The sequence below is a fragment of the Caloenas nicobarica genome, chromosome 3 (genome assembly GCF_036013445.1).
Source record: "Caloenas nicobarica isolate bCalNic1 chromosome 3, bCalNic1.hap1, whole genome shotgun sequence".
In the NCBI taxonomy this organism is placed as follows: Eukaryota; Metazoa; Chordata; class Aves; order Columbiformes; family Columbidae; genus Caloenas; species Caloenas nicobarica.
Genome location: NC_088247.1, coordinates 102,893,799 through 102,910,230, shown reverse-complemented (window position 1 = coordinate 102,910,230; position 16,432 = coordinate 102,893,799). Strand labels below are relative to the sequence as shown.

Genomic DNA, 16,432 nt, shown 5'->3' with positions numbered 1-16,432 from the left:
TGTCACTTGATTGTAGAGGCACATCTTCCTCTTATGTTGATGGGTTTTAATACCCAACATCTTGATTAGCACATTTTGTAGTGAATTGTTAGCTAATATCTGGTTAATCAAACCATGTGAATGTTTTTGGCTGGTTTAGACTACCAACCGTTTTGGCCAAGGGGTTTCTAAGGGAACAAAATCTCTAATAAACAGTTAGTGGGAAAGCAGTTTTGAAGAGTTTTATCTTCAGTATTTAAGTACCAAAAAAACCCACCCCAAACTAACAACCTCCCCACCACCAAAAAAAACCCCAAAGCCCCCAGCTGGAAAAAAAAACCAACCCAACTTAGAAACCCTTTCGAGGAGGTGGATGCCTAAATAACATTAGGCCACACAACTCAAATGGTTCATTTTCATATTTGCCAAAGCATGCTTCTCACATTTCCTGTAGCAGTTGATAAAATCTTTTGAATCAGGTTTTTTTATATCAGGTTTTCAAGGCTTTAGGTATTTAGAGTTATTCTACCCATGTATATGAACTACAGGGAAACATCTGTGCAACTATGCCTGGGCAAGTGATGGGAGATCACTGTTTTAAATAAACAGTATTCTTTTTCCATATGCGCTTCATGTGTCTGAGAACCCTTCATTTCTCCTTTTCTTCATCACCCTTCTTGGTGTGTAATGACACTGCTTCCATTGGTTTTCTTTGTTTCATACCATGAGTTTCTTATTTCTCTTCTAAGACCCAGCTACATCTCTAAGCTGTCTTAACCCATGCTTCTGTTTTCGTTTGTTCACTTCAAAATTCTTACGTAGACTCAGCAGCATTAAATAATGTCTTGAGTGAACTAGATTTGTGTGTGGAATGTATTATTTGACTGTTACTAAGCATGGCAGAATCTCTAGAGCACAAACGTAAGCACAGTATGTGCATCACCTTGTCTGGCATGCATCTTCTTTACTAGAGCTTTCCTTTCACTTGTTCCTTACAGGAACTTTTTTTTTTTCTTTTCCCTGTACTTTCTGAAAACTATTGACAGGTTTTTGGCTTTTCAGCCAAGAAGCTCAACCACATCAGACTTTAGTTGATACCGAAATAGTTCGTTCTTCTACATAACAAAAATCTGTGAAGCTGTATGTAAGGGATAGAAGTGCTGAGATTACTTCTAGTAGTAGGTGGGAAGGAGATTGACTAAATTTGGGGATGCTTTTCTGAAGTACCATTGACTGCTGTTTTAGAGCAAAACATGGTATAGCTCTTTTGCTGTATTTGGAGGGAGGTATGAGAGCAGCGTGAGAGATAGTAACAGCCACAAAGTCCTGTCATTAGAAGAGGAAGATCCTATCCATCTTGCTCCTCAGGAGTCTTATATGTGATGCAGAAGTGACAAACTGCTTTAACGCTGATGTAAAAAAAATACAACAGTTCCAGGCGAGCTCCAGGATGTGAGATGATATCAAACATGAGTCTGTTTCCTTGCAGATCAGTGTAGCTACAGACACAGCAGTGTCTAATGCAGACCAGGATTAATTGTTAGAATGGAAAAGGGGCCTAGAGGAGGTCCATTTGTTTGCCTGTCTTTCTCTGTGCTTTGAAGATTATTCTTTGCCCGCTTTCTTTTGAGGAATTTAGTTTTTCTAGCCAGCAGAACCTTCAAAGCTGCAGGTTGGCTGAGAGTCACCAAATCCCTTGCAGCTGATCCCAGGAAACAGTCCTTTGTGTCACTCTGTTCTTCTGTTGACCATGTTCTTTCTCTTTAGAATCAAGAGGTGCTCTGCTGATTAATACTAAAACAAAAGAAAGAGAAGGGACAATTTGAGAAGTCAAGCTAGATTTTCAAATGAGTCACTCATTTTGAAGAGAAGTAGGAGCTATAAACATCCCCTGTGCAGAAAAAGAAAAAGGGGGGGGCAGGGAGGGAGGAAAATCCACTTGCCCTTTTCAAAGAGGCTTCACAAAAATTATTGTCAACAGTTTAAAAAACTCAGTTCTATGTTCTATATATGCATGTTGTTAAGAGTTGGTGCTGATACTGAATTGAAGCTTGTTTCTGTATTTAGGAAGCCAGTGTATGGTTTTACCAGTATCTATCTGTCTTATTTATTCTGATAAGAGGCTTGGAAGTAGAGTTCCTCTGACAAGGCAGCAGTAGAACAATTGTAGCATAAAATTGATACAAAATACTCTTTGTGAGCAAAGTATGTGTCATTCAGCGAATCTGGCAGAAAAGATGCAACAGCTTGCTGTAGGCAACACTTTGGAAATTAGAACACCTCTCAAGCTTTTAAAAATATCTTTCTTAAAACTTCTTTCTTGAGCAGCACACAGAAGATACACTCAAGTTTATAAAAACATTGGCACTTGAAGGTTTTGGTTCTCTGTTTAACCGTGATAGGCTTCCAGCATGTCTTTACTCTTAAGAAAGTAACTTAATTGTGTAAAACATGGATAACAGAACTTTTGTATTCCAGTAGATGTAGAGAGACTTGACACTACAGAAGTCTTATATACTAAAGCAAGTGTAATGTAATATACAACTCTGTATGCAATGGTATCTTGAGAGTTCCGCATTCAGAATCACAGAAGATTAAAACAAAAATACCTACAAGTGTTCTTGTTTTGCACATTGAAATTTGGACACTTTCTTTTTATGGTCCTACTCTGCAAACTAGCAACTGCTTTTCCAGCTATTCATGCATCTTGTAAAATGCAGGTGCCAAGTTGCATAAAGCAAACTTGACATGCTGTACTTGGATACACTGTGTGTGTGAAATCTAGTAGGAGTTCATTTGTGTTGCCTCAACAGAATCTCTCGTTTCAGGATACTCACCAGCTAAAACTACTTAAGACGTTAGAAGGTCATGCGTATGGTGTCTCTTATATTGCTTGGAGTCCAGATGACAACTATCTTGTTGCCTGTGGCCCAGATGATTGTTCTGAGCTTTGGCTCTGGAATGTACAAGTAAGTGGTGACTAAGAGTTAAAAAAAAAAAAAAAAAAAAATCTTTGCGGTCAGCTGCCTGCCTTTGTTTCAATACCTAAATATGTTAAGCATGAAAGAAATAATTTCTACGGACTTGTTGTGCAAAGATGGCAGTGTAAAGAAGAGACGCTCATCTCTACACCCCCCTTCAATTTGAAAAAATGACTATGGCAGCCTACAAATTCTGTACTCGCTTTGTACAGAACTGAAATGAGAGTTCAAGTCTAAGTGTCTGGGACAGTGCAGCAATTCTGGTGTTATCTGGTTACTGATAATTTCTGAGAAGGGATGGCATAAATCCGTAGGACCTTAGAGAGCTACTGAAGAGAAGAAGAGTAAATTAATCAAGAGGAACAGAGGGCAGAATTATCATCTAAGGGGAACAATTGCTTATTCAAGATTTTAACAAGTAGCAAAAGTAAAAGATAAGTTATTTTGACTTTGTATAACCCTCTTAGTGATTGCAGAACTTCATCTTTCAGTCAGACACTAGGGCGTTCTGCTATTTCCTTTGCTAATTTGAAAATCCTTTTCTGCTGTTGATTTTTATGGGCACTTGAGTTGATACAAAAGCTTCCCCTGCTTCAGTTGCAGGCCGTATAGTCTGTCTTGTGCTGCCTTGGACTCTTAAGTAATTTAGTTTCCTAAAACAAAAAGTTTCCTTTTTTCACCCATGGAATACTTTTCTTCTCTTTAATTGACTAAATTGGCTCAGTGAAGAGCACTAGAGCTGGTGCAAGGGAATAGAGAGAAGCCCTTACTATTTTGACAATGGTAAGCCACTCATTGGCACTCTGTCCTGTGAAACAGAAGCGGTATAAGCCAGGGATGAAAGCTAAATTTTTGGCATGGAGAGCTCCCAGCTCAGGGAGGAAAATGTTCTAAATACTCTGATACTCTTAACTTTTTAGTAAAACGTATTTTGTCCCCTCTCTTTTTTTTTTTTTTTTTTTTTTTTCCTTTTTAAGTCTCCTCCTGTCTCCTTGCATTTCCATGTTTGGGTTTTTTTCATTTCGTATTGCTTCTCTCTCAAGTGCTCTTCCAACTTCTTTTAATTCCTCTCTTTACTCATAATCTTCCAGTTGTCTGACACACTGAGTTGTCCATCTGTCCTGATTTGAGGGACAAAAGAAATTGTCCCAAGTCAAGTCCAGGGTCACTGGAGATGCTGAAGTAGTTCTGCCTTTTTATTGCATTATTTATAGGTTTATGTTGCTTATTAGTGTTGAAATATATGCACTTCCAAGTATTATGTGTGTCATTAAAGTTATGAATACCTTTTTGGGAAAGGGTTCTGCTATAAGGCCTTGTTGCCTTTGTTTATTTTCAAGACTGGGGAGCTGAGGACAAAGATGAGCCAGTCTCATGAAGACAGTTTAACAAGCGTGGCCTGGAATCCTGATGGGAAGCGTTTTGTAACGGGAGGTCAGCGTGGACAGTTCTATCAGTGTGTAAGTTCTCTGCATCTGTCCCATTGAAAACCAAGAAATGAAAGTTTTGTCATAGTCAAACCTGAGGTTTTTGTTTTCATGTGTGTGTACACTAAAACTTCAGATCCTTTGTAATTCAAAGAAGCAACACGTTAATGCTAATATTTTAGCAGCACTTCTGTATGTAGCAGTTTGAAGGGTTCAAGCATCTTTTATTTGCTTAAAGGAAGATTTCTGGGCTGGGAGGTGTGTTTTTTCTTAGCTGCTCTAGAAAATACACTGTTCAAAAATAGTGCCTTTGTACACACATGTTTATTCCACAGAATTTGGACTCAACTATGTCTGTCTTAGTTTTTGCACGCTGTCTTTGCTTTGTGTAAACAGAAACTTGAAACCCTCATTATTTGACTAGTGTTTATTTTGGGTGGTGGTCCACAGTCTCACCGTACCCTTGATTATTTGTCATCTGAATTGGTGCCCAGAATAATAGTGCAGTATGCAAACCTCACTCACTGCAAAGGTGACAGCTCTGTGATGTGACATAGATTGCATGTGTCATGCACAAGGGAATAAGTAATGAAAAGGATTCTCAGCTTTACAGGACAGATACCTACAAAAGCCTCAGTTAAGACAACCCAGTCCTAATTCATTAAGTCTTCTCTTTTACAGGGTAAGATTGCTTTTTGTAGCTGTTGTCTGAACAGAAGGTAAAAAAGATACTTGTCACAACTCCTCAGAAGTCTGAGACTAATGGTTCATTTTTTTTTTTTCTTTTTCCTGATCAGGATTTAGATGGTAATCTTCTTGACTCCTGGGAAGGGGTGAGAGTACAATGCCTTTGGTGCTTGAGCGACGGGAAGACTGTTCTAGCATCGGACACACACCAGCGAATTCGGGGTTATAACTTTGAGGATCTTACAGACAGGAACATGTAACTACCTCTTTCTTTGGTTTTGAATTCCTGATTCTTAGTGTCAGAAGAAGATTGAGGAAGGGTTTGTGGGGCAGGGTGGAAAACAAGTTATTAAAATGCTCTCAGTATTAAAGGAAGAGGAGAACAACACGGGAAAAGAATGAGTGAGTTCCAGTTGCAGCAAGAATTATTAGGTCAAGTATTAGAAATAACTTCTTAAGCACTGGACTAGGTTTCTTGTGGATGTTTTGGCACTTCTGTCTTCAAGAGGTGTTGTCTTCTCAATTCCTGGCATATTTTAGTAGATTTTTAGGAGCTGCATTTTGAGATCTGAAGTCCTTTTTGGCCTTGGGATTTGTCATAAGTATAAGCAAACTATTGCAGACCTGGCCTGTACTGACATAGAGACATACCTAATTTCAAATTCAGAATTGTCTTTCCATGATAATTACCGAGACAGGACATGCCTTTTGTTTTGGTGTTGCATCATTGTTTGGTTAAGTGTAGTCTTAACACTGATGTGTCTTAACTTTTCAGAGTACAAGAAGATCACCCTATTATGTCGTTTACTATTTCAAAAAATGGCCGTTTAGCTTTGTTAAATGTAGCAACTCAGGTGAGTTGGTGATGATAAATGGAAATGCAAATAGATCTGCCTGCAACTGCTACCTGTTTTTAATATTTTGATTTGGAATGTTTATTAACCAGTTGTATTTCATGTAATATTAATGTCTTAATATTCATAAATTATAGCATGGCATTCTCTGACAAGAAGGCAGTCTTATTATTGAGATTTTTCTTTTGACTGATTTATTGTCAAGAGTTTCATACTATGAAATATGTACTATTAAATATTAATATCTGGCTATTGCATTGAGAAGCCAGGTATACCAAGAATTGTGGAAGGTCGACATGTTTGGGGGTGTGAGAATTAGATTTTATTTTAGTTAGTTCTACTTCTAGAACCTTGAGTAAGAGCTTTCAGAATGGAAGGGATCACAGACTGGAAATTTAATCTAATAATTTAGTATATCTTTACTCTCTTGATCTAGTAACAGTACTGAAGTTGGCAGAAGTTATATACTTTCATAATACTTAACTTTTTTTAGTGTGTCAAAAGAATGTAATGAATAATGTTTAATGATAAAATAACATTCTTTATACTTATTCCCAGGGAGTTCACTTATGGGATTTACAAGACAGAGTTTTAGTGAGAAAGTATCAAGGTGTTACACAAGGATTTTACACAATTCACTCGTGTTTTGGAGGTCATAATGAAGATTTCATCGCGAGTGGCAGCGAAGGTAACATCATTCCCTTTTGTGCAGAAAACTGGAACACTGTATCCTTCCTTTACCTTACTTTTATAATGTTGTTGGCAGCTATCATCTATAAAAGCAAGCAACTGGTTCATTAAGTAAGTTTGAGGAGCACCAAGATTGTGGCATACTTGAAGAAATAATTATGTGCTAGCTGAAAGAATCTTTGGAGAGGATGGTAGTAGTAGAAAGCATTAATAAATCTTTTGGTTTGCTACTCTAAGGCAAAAGCATCTTTACATGTATAGTTAGAAGTGGATGGGGTGTTTGCGGCTTTTTCTTTTTGAGGTATGATACTTAGGCTTATGGTTTGAATTAAAAATACTTCTGGGGAGTAACAGCTTCATTTGCGTGTTGAAGAGATGGGTGTGGTGAGGTTATTTTAATTTCAATAGAGTCATCAGCTTCATTATGGAAGGAGTAGTCTCAAATTAAGCGTAGTCTCAAATTAAGCAGTTGTTGACATAGTCTGGTAGGGTTTCTTGGTGATTAAAGGCTTTGTGGTATGTCTTTACCAACTGTTTGTGGCAAGAATAGAAATTAGTTAATGGTTTACATGTTGAATTGGTTCAGTTCTGTCACTGACATAGTGCCATCACCTCCCAGGGAGGTCATTTAAGATTCAAGCCTTTGCAGGGCTAAGAATTACATTTGAAATATGTAAGCAATCGCTGTTAGCACTACGTAACTTACAGCTGTTAGAAAATAAGGTTGGCCAGGACATTACTACTATCCTTTTCTGGCAAACACCAAATATGTGTAAAAAGAAGCCAAATTTCACCCTCTGACAATACTCAGTGAAATATAATGACTGAAGGACAGCACCTCCAGTGCGGTGTGATCCTCTTCGTGGTTGAGCGAGGTTCTTGGTTTGGGACCTGAGTACCAGAAAGTTCTGGATTTGTGTTGAGCCATACTGACATGCACATGTAGGTGTAGATACTACACTGAACTGGTTCTGTTTTCCCCCTATTTATTTAATCTTTATTATCCCCATTGTCTAAAAACTACGGAGTAGTATGTGAAACTGAGGTCGCCCTGTTTAGATTTGAACTGTCTGAAGCTGTTGCCTCTTTGCACTGAATTGTTGCAGATGTAGCTACTGTGGAAGTCTATGTATCTTAAAAAACAAGCAAAAAACCCCAAAATAGCAGATCACATTGTCATAGCCCTTATTAAAAAAAAAAGGTTGATTACATTGTCATAACGTCTTAGACTTAAGGTATGTTGAATCAAGAGGAAGAAAACGGTGGTCTCTTTTCTGAGAAGGAAATTGAATGTTGCCTTAATCTAGCTAACTTCTTTTTTTCCAAAATAAAATCCAGGAATTCTGACAAGCACCAAAACACAGGTTTGTGTTTAGGCTTTGATTCTCCTGGGCAGCACAGGCTTGCATGTCCAGTGTTTAAGCAGAGAGTGAATCATGTTGTTTGATGAATAGTGTGGATATGTAGTCTCTTGAAATTGTAAGTGGAATGTAAACACAACCAGAACATTTGCAGCAATACAAGCATGTGTAAAGGTGTTGTACTCAATTGAGCTGATTCAGCAGAAGACAATTGAGTTATCATGTGGTTCCGTGAAGCTATTCTAGCAGGTAGGTCAGAGAGCAAGTTTGTTTTGTAAGGGGTTGGGAGGAGGAATAGAGGAAGATTGGTTTGTTTGCCAAGCCTTCAGAATGACATCTGAGTTAAAACCTTTCAAATAGATGAAAATACTTTCATTTGATATGCTAGACCTAAATACTAGGCTTCTCTGTAATACTAGTAATACATACTTGTTTGGTTTGTATGGCTCTGTTTGGAATATTCCAAAGACGCTCCTATTGAGGTCAACCCACAGACGTGTTAAAGGCTGCTAGTATGCAGTTGGGAGAAAAACCTAAACCTTTAGTCATTTATTCTTAAATATAGTTGGTTATAAAGCAATAACACATCTTTAAAAATTGCACTGGGGCGTCTGACCAGTTCACTAGTCTATTTCTAGCACATTGCTAGAAGTAATTATAAGTTTCCTATCACAAAATAAGATCTATAGGGTTGTTCATTGCATTTACTTTAATATCTACAAATCCGTGTCTTTACCACACAAGAATTAATTGTTGTCAAAGACAGGAATAGCTCACAATTTGAGACATTAAGCTTTGTTGCTCTCCCTCATTTGTTCTGTTTGCACTTCCACTGGAATGTTTTAGGTCTTTAGTATCAGCATGTATTTCATGAACTATAGAACTATGATCTTACCTAGTACTCATCAGCAGGTGGTGGTTGTAAATATTCTGCCTTAGTACTTCTGACTTTATAATGCATGTACTAATCTGTAAATACGATTGTTTAAAGAAAAACATAATCTGCAAGACTTTCTTTTGAGTAAGATTACAATTCCATATCTTTAATTTGGCTTTTCTCTTTAGCCATTTATATTTGCATTGTAGTAAAATGTTTTTCTTCAAATACTAAGGGCAATAGGCTTGCAAGTCTTAAAGGGGAATGTGCTTCTTAGTGGAAGAACTTTACCTGTATTCTTTCGGTCACTTTTAGAATAAAAAATTTTGTTAGTGCTGTTGCACATTGAGCAGGCGTGGATTTTAGATATGAGTTTTACAACATTAATGGGATTTTAGTTGCTGAGAACTTGTATGGAAATGCTGTTTGATGTGACAAATTGGCCTGTGCAGAACAATGTTTCTGATTATGTTTTTTTCAAATGCATATTTCATTTAGATCACAAAGTATATATTTGGCACAAGCGTAGTGAGCTGCCAATTGCGGAGCTGACAGGGCACACACGTACTGTTAACTGTGTGAGCTGGAACCCGCAGATTCCATCCATGATGGCCAGCGCCTCTGATGATGGCACTGTTAGAATATGGGGACCAGCGCCTTTTGTAGACAACCAGGATATTGAAGGTAAAAAGCTCTTGTGTGTATGTGTGTTCTCTAATCACTAAGACCTGACATCAAAAGCAGCTGGTTCAGTTGAGTTTCTTTACCATAAATAGGATAGAATAATGCTTTTAACTCTTGGGTTAGAATCATTACTTTTACTAAAAAAAGGTATTATTTTGTTTTTTTAATGTATGGCTGTTGATTTTTATCGACGTTATTTATAATTGTGGAATAAAAAGGAAACAACTGGTATTTCCAGAACGATATTCAAGTTTCTGACGTGGCCCTGTGGAAAACTATGGTGTCAGTAAGACCTCAGGATTATTTTAATTTATTTATGTAGGCTTCTTAAAAATCCTGCATCCAGTGCTTGAGGTTTAATAACGTACAATGTTATTAAAATTTAAATTATGCATTCTGACGACACTGCAAGTTGAATAACGGTATTACAATGCTTACAAAAGGAATCTCCGGCATCTGGAGAGAGTGAAGTTTCCAACCGTAAAATCTGTACACAACCTTTTTTTTCCTAACCATCAGCAATCATCTGTGTCCAGGAGAGAGCCACTTGTTTAATGATGCATAATGATGCAACTTTTTTCACTGCCAAAAAGCCCAGTTATTACCAGCCCTTCTTACCTCCCCCCCCAAATTGGTAACGAGATGACCACTGGGGGGTTGTTCTGCAGTTTATAGACTTCTGTCATTAATTTACAGTAGACATTAAAACGAATTGCAGTATATCACGTTGTCACAGGACCTTGTGCATACCAGGCATGGACACGAGCTCAAAGGGAACCTGGACAAAATAATCAGAGAAATCCATTGGGTGCTACTAGATAAGTAAATGCCTCTAGTTCAGAATGCCCCTTAGGTGAAAATGGCTGAAAGCTGGAAGGATATTAAGAGGAAGAATGAGCTCCTCTCCCTGCTCCTGAGCTTTCTAACACATCTGCTGCTGGTATTGGACTAGGCGGACCAGCCTGGCCAGTCTCCTGTTTTCCTAACACCTTGAATGCACCCATAAGGACTCAGAGCCTGTCCTCCAGTTGGTTTTACTTGCCATTTTGTTTGTTTTCTCCCATTAGCTGCTTGCTCACTCTTTCTTGGTTCCTCCAGAAAATGAGCTAGTAAATGCCATCATCAAAACAATAGGAAATTGATTTCTGACAGCAGTACTTCCACATGAGCTGTAGGTGCACAGGATAATATCTAACAGTTTAAGAATCTTCAATGGATGACAGACAGCTTTGTAATTAGCACGCTCCCTTGAAACTTGAATGGAAATGTGTGTTACTTCTTTTTGGAAGTTCGTGTATCAGCACCCAACATGCTAAATCAATCCTAAATTAATAGGAATAATGACATCTAAAGTAAGTAATTCTTAGCATGGGATGTAGTTACAGAATAAAAATAAGATCCATTAACTAATGCATGTTCAGTAAAACGTATGTAAATACACTGTATTCATGACCTTATAATAGAAATATGAACTATTGATAATATCTTCAAGGTGTGATTTCTTTCTCTTATGTTTTTGTTTTTGCTCAGAGGAATGCAGTAGCATGGATAGTTGATGGCGAATTTGGAGCAGACGACTTCAGTTTAACTTAATTAGTCGTATTTTAAATGGCTTGGGATTTGGTGCAAACAAACATGATTGATAGCTGGACAGACATGCTCGTCATGAAAAAGAACCATTTCTGAAGCCCGGTTGGGGCCAAACATTTACCACCTTGCTTCATAGTAACCAGTCGAGATGAAGCACGTCGTTAGAACGTTGTTGGACACCGTGTTGAAATTACCCCCCCCCCCGCATCGGTTGTGAAGAACTGTGCTACATTCAGGCTAACCATTGAACTCAGTATATATATTTTTCCCCCCTGCCTTTTTGTCTGGCAGGCTACTGTTCTTGTTGCTCTTCTGTGTAATGAAGTTTAAATGCTTGTTTGGAACACTTTATTTAACAGTTTAGAAGGCTTGATAGAAAGAGTGCTTTAGTCTGAAGAGTATACATTGGATAGGAAAGTATTTCCTTCTCTTGTTTCTCAAGTCTCTCTCCGCCTTACTTAGCTTGAGATCTTTGCAGCTTGGTTCATGGATTCTAGCCTTGCCCGTTGCGCAGTATATATAAATTGAGATGATAAACCAATGAACTATGTCAAAAGCACTCTCAGTATCACATTTGACAAAAAGTTTTGTACTTTTCACATAGCTCGTTGCCCTGCAAAGGGGTTAACAGCACAATTTTTTAAAAATAAATTATTTATAGGATTAAAATGACTTCATTTGTATACATTTGGAATTAAAACGAATCAAGAAGTGGTGTGAAACACGGTATCACTGATGCTTTTTGGAGTGTCTTGAGACTCAATCAAAAGCAGTGGCTGGAAGGAGCTTTACGTAGGCAGTGAAGCTTGTTTTAGAAGGAGAAACTCACTGTCCATCTTTACAGGTATTTAGAAAAAAAGCAGAGTGCACCACCAGACTAAGAGTTTCAACAAGACAAGGTCTTTTTAGTTTTTCTTTTTAATTGCATAAATATATGCAATGATGCTGGTAAAAGGTAGACTACCCCTCGAGGAAAGAACGTGTTGAATCCTTTCTTCACAAAGTCAACATTTTGTAAAAGTAATTAACGTACGGATCATAATTAAACACTTGCATTACAATGAAAATTCTTCTTTGTTTGTTAAACAAAGGCGTATAGATTTTCTTCTTGAGAATATACTTTTATCTTTGCAGATTTAAATGCCTCTCCCAGACTTTGTTGCAAGCTGGTGCCATGAACATCTTGACACATCTAGGAGTAGTTCCACTAATATCCCATGTTAAGAAAAGGGAAAGACTGAAAATATTTATTCTTTTTGACATTAACAGATGGCCTGGTATCTCTGCGCTTCTGTACCACACACAAATTCATTATGGGATGGCACTGGATTCCCTTTTGCCACCTTGGATAGAAAGGTAGTGTTGGTACTGCTGTGAAGAGGGAGCAGGGAAAGGCATGCTGCTAAGAATGAGGTGAACAGAAGAGTGGACTTCATCCTTTAATGTGATAATAATCTAGTGTCCTTATTAGTCATGTGTGGAAGAAGGATGGGGGATGGTTTGCTGGAGTTCCTGGGAAAAGATGGAGTTCCTGGGAAGAGATGTGGAGCCACTTTGATGAATGGGAATGTGGTGCTTAACACCAACAGTACCTTTTTTATTCCCCAGAAAAACAAAGTGAAGCTTAGTGGGTTAGGTGGGGGTGGGATTGTTTTGTGGGTTTTGGTTGTGGTTTTTTTTTTTTTTTTTAAGGTTCCAGCCATCAGGTGGTAGGCGTGCTTGCTTTTGTTTTTTTCCTTGTGTGTAAATTTAAAAATGATTCAAGAATCTGATTCTTTGAGACCAGCCCTGAATCTGACATACTCCTCTCTTAGTACCTCCAAAATGAAGTAGGAACTTAATGTTCTTATCTTCAGTCAAGTACATTTGTCTTAAATTAAGGTGAATTTACTTGAGAGCAATTTGTGTTCCGCAGTACTGGGAATATGCGTGTAAACTTCAGACTACGAATTGGTTCCTTCTTCCATTAGCGAATTCTAGAGGAAGCTGTTTGTTTCTCTTCCTAGTTCAGACAGCATAAGATTAGTCAGTCTTGTTCCTGCGGCATCAGTGTTGCAGGGAAATGGACACCTTCCTGAGGGCAAATTTAAGTAAGCGAAACCTTTGAGTTTTAAATAAAGTTGAATACCTAAATTGTAAACAGTGTTTTATATATCCAAAACACGGTATAATTCATAACCAATGAATGTGAATCTTTACAACTTACCCTAGTTAGTATCATCTTACTCTGGAACTTATATTTTCAAACAAAACGGTGTTTAGGAAGAGTAAAAAGAATAATCCTGGGTTTGTCTCTTAACAAGGTATTGTACAATGATCTGGCACTACTTGCTTACCTCATATTCCCAGGACTACAGTGGGATTTTTAGGCAGGTGGTGAAGTCTGAATCAAATCTCAAGTTTAGATTTCAAGTCTCCTATACACTTCAACAGACTCCTTGCCTGATACAAGCTGTGTGGGGGCAAGTATGGGCTGATGCCTACTGTCCACTGCAATCCATTAGCATTAGAAAGTTAAACTTGGTACCTTTGCCAAAATACTGCCCCTCCATTCAGGGGTTTCTCCTCTGGACTTGGTTTGTACCTCTAAAACACACTTTGGGTGTTTAGAAGCGGAGTGAGGGAGAACCAGAGGTTCTGATACCTGCACGTTAGTTTCCTGGTATAACTATGCAATGTACAGGAAGGCTCAATGTAGACGGCTCAGGAGCAGCGCGTTGCGTAGCTGGCTGCTTCTAACGGGAGATGAAAGGTCAGAGTAATCTTTATTTCGCCACACTACTTGGTCCCACAGTAAACCAACATTCTAGATCTAGCGGTAATGACTGCCATTCCAACCTGTAGATTAAAGAGGAACCTTAAACTATTTCTAACATGTCGCATATTCATGATATGTGAACTGAAAAGTACCAATACTTTTTGTACACAGACTATAAAATGAGACCACGGGGGGGAAAAACCAAATAAGTTTCTTTGCAACACGTTGATTTCCATGTGCTTAAAAATGTTCATAGGCTGGAGTCTAAGGCTGGAACAAGTACACACCTGCAATAAATTACTGTATTTCTAATCAACAGACCTATGGGTTTAGAAAGGAAAATATTGTCAGTGTGTACTCCTTTTGTAACTTCCTCTGGTCAGCTGTTGGCTTAAAATACTCACAGTAGCCCCAGTTTATTGTCAAGGCAGATATTTTAAAAAATTATGCTGAAGCATTTTATTATCTGAATGTTTTTTTAGCTGTTCAGGTAAGTAATTTTCAAGGCACAATGGAGCACAAAAGGGAAAATGCCAGATCTGTCCTTGTTTTGGAGGGGAGGGGAGCGGGGGGAAACAACACCTTTGTTTTAAATTCCCTCTGTCTTTTCTAAAGTTCTCCACCTTTGAAGTTAACTTCTTTTGAGGATTAGAGCAAAGATCCAAGCTAGAAATCTATCCCGATCTTGCCAGTTACTCCTCAACTTGGCTTCAAACAGGTAATGTGTAATAAAACTCAATACATTGTTGGGAGTTTGTGTGTAGGTGTATGCGTACACACTGCTCAGTGGTACTCCCACCCCAAATCAGTTCCGAAGGCTTCTGTAGCAGGAAACAAGAACTCCAGTGAGCCACAGTTTGAGGGGAGATGCTGTAGACTCAAATGGGCAGGGAGGTAGAGAAAGAGGAATGAACATAAAAAGCAGGATTTACTGACCAACAGACAAACTACTGTAACCCAAGGGGGAGGAGGAAAAAATGCACTTTCAATAGTTTGTCCATATTTTTAGCTACAAAATACATTGTATCTATTTTTTTCGAGATGACTATTAAGAGGAACACCCAATCCCATAAATGGCTAATCTTCCTTTTGACCTCCTCCTGTCTTTTCCACATGGGCTTGAGTCCGTTTTCAGCTGCCATACTTAATTTTTTGAAAACTGCTACTTTTAACTATGTTTAGAAAGAAAAAAAAAAATCATTAACTCTGACACTTTTTTTAAACAGGGTGGACTTAATTGAAGTGTGCAGTGTTGAACTACTGCTGCAGTAGCTGCCTCTAGTTGTTGAAATAAACTGTAGACAAGTTTTCTGTGTATTAATCCAGATAATCTGGATTCAATAAAACATCTGTGAGAGTGTTTCCTTCCACCTGGTGTGAATGTGTGTGTGCGTGTGGCCATGAACAGACAGAGAACCAAATGTTCTAGGTACTTGTCATGTTTTATTGCATACTTAAGTCGTGTGTATGTGAAGTGTCCTTTGACCAGAAGGTTTTGGTTAATACCAGTATATTTTTATAAATTTGAAATTCATTGTGCCCCATCTTTTTTCTTAAAACATTTTTCATTGTTAGGGTATATGTGCTAGATTTGAATCTTTAACATTTTTAGGCACAGATGGAAAAAGTTATTGGCTCCTTGAAAACTTACGGGACAAAATGGATCCTCAAAGCATGTATGTACTTACAAACCAAGCTGTAGAGATCAAGAAAAAGAACTTTATTGTTGATCTCAAGATTTCTAAATTGTCAAGATTTATATGGAGTTGTGGTGGAACTAGTTAACACTTAGAGCTTTTGGTATGTAATGACTATTTGCTATGGACTGATATTAAATGTTTCAAAGGATTGCGTTCTTAAACTTTCTGGATTTTTGTTACTCTCCTCGGATTATATTAAGTAGTTAAAAATTTCTTTGCTATGTTACATTAAAAACATAAGAACTTTGGGTCTCGTATTTATTTTCACTTGTTTTACTAATTATTTACAGAACACCGTTTTAACTTTTTTATTTTATAAATGTGTAGTATTTTAAACATATCTTTAAAAACTGTTCAATTGGAACTACATTAACTTCTGATTTGTTTTTATTAGGATTTTTAAAAACAAAAATACACTTTTTCCATGTTGGTGCACAGCACTTAACAGAAATGTTTGTATTCCCTTTCAATTCAATAAACAGAATAAATAACTGGAATGAATAGTTCTTAGTTTCCCTAACTTCACTTACATGACTGACTTGGATATTAATTTCTTAATTGTTAGTTATAGATTTCTTCCATCTTTGTAGGATTTGATTTCCTTGGCTAGGAAAACTGATCTGTGGCAGTTCAGCTAAAGATGAATTCACTCTGTGATCTTGCTGGCTGGCTCTAATCTACCCCATGCTTGTGTTTTCACTGCACCTTCAGCCGTTCTTCTTGCCTCTGTCCCGTTCTGCGCTTATCTAACTTGTCAAAGGTCTGGCTCCTTTGAGGGTCCACGAAAGCCTTGATTCTTCAATGCTGGAGTGAGCTTAAATACAAGATGCTGGGTTGCTTTAGG

At 37.8% G+C, this 16,432-nt stretch overlaps 1 protein-coding gene across 1 annotated transcript in view; it reads left to right on the top strand.

The window, feature by feature from the left end:
• Nucleotides 1-15,854, top strand: part of WDR26 (WD repeat domain 26) — a 33,225-nt gene extending 17,371 nt beyond the window's left edge. Inside the window, exons 8-14 of the mRNA XM_065630640.1 lie at nucleotides 2,808-2,948; nucleotides 4,301-4,420; nucleotides 5,185-5,330; nucleotides 5,850-5,928; nucleotides 6,487-6,616; nucleotides 9,355-9,540; nucleotides 11,071-15,854. Coding sequence (XP_065486712.1) covers nucleotides 2,808-2,948; nucleotides 4,301-4,420; nucleotides 5,185-5,330; nucleotides 5,850-5,928; nucleotides 6,487-6,616; nucleotides 9,355-9,540; nucleotides 11,071-11,096 — 828 coding nt within the window. The 3' untranslated portion in view covers nucleotides 11,097-15,854. The remainder of the gene's footprint in view (nucleotides 1-2,807; nucleotides 2,949-4,300; nucleotides 4,421-5,184; nucleotides 5,331-5,849; nucleotides 5,929-6,486; nucleotides 6,617-9,354; nucleotides 9,541-11,070) is intronic.
• The last annotated feature ends 578 nt before the right edge of the window (nucleotides 15,855-16,432 follow it).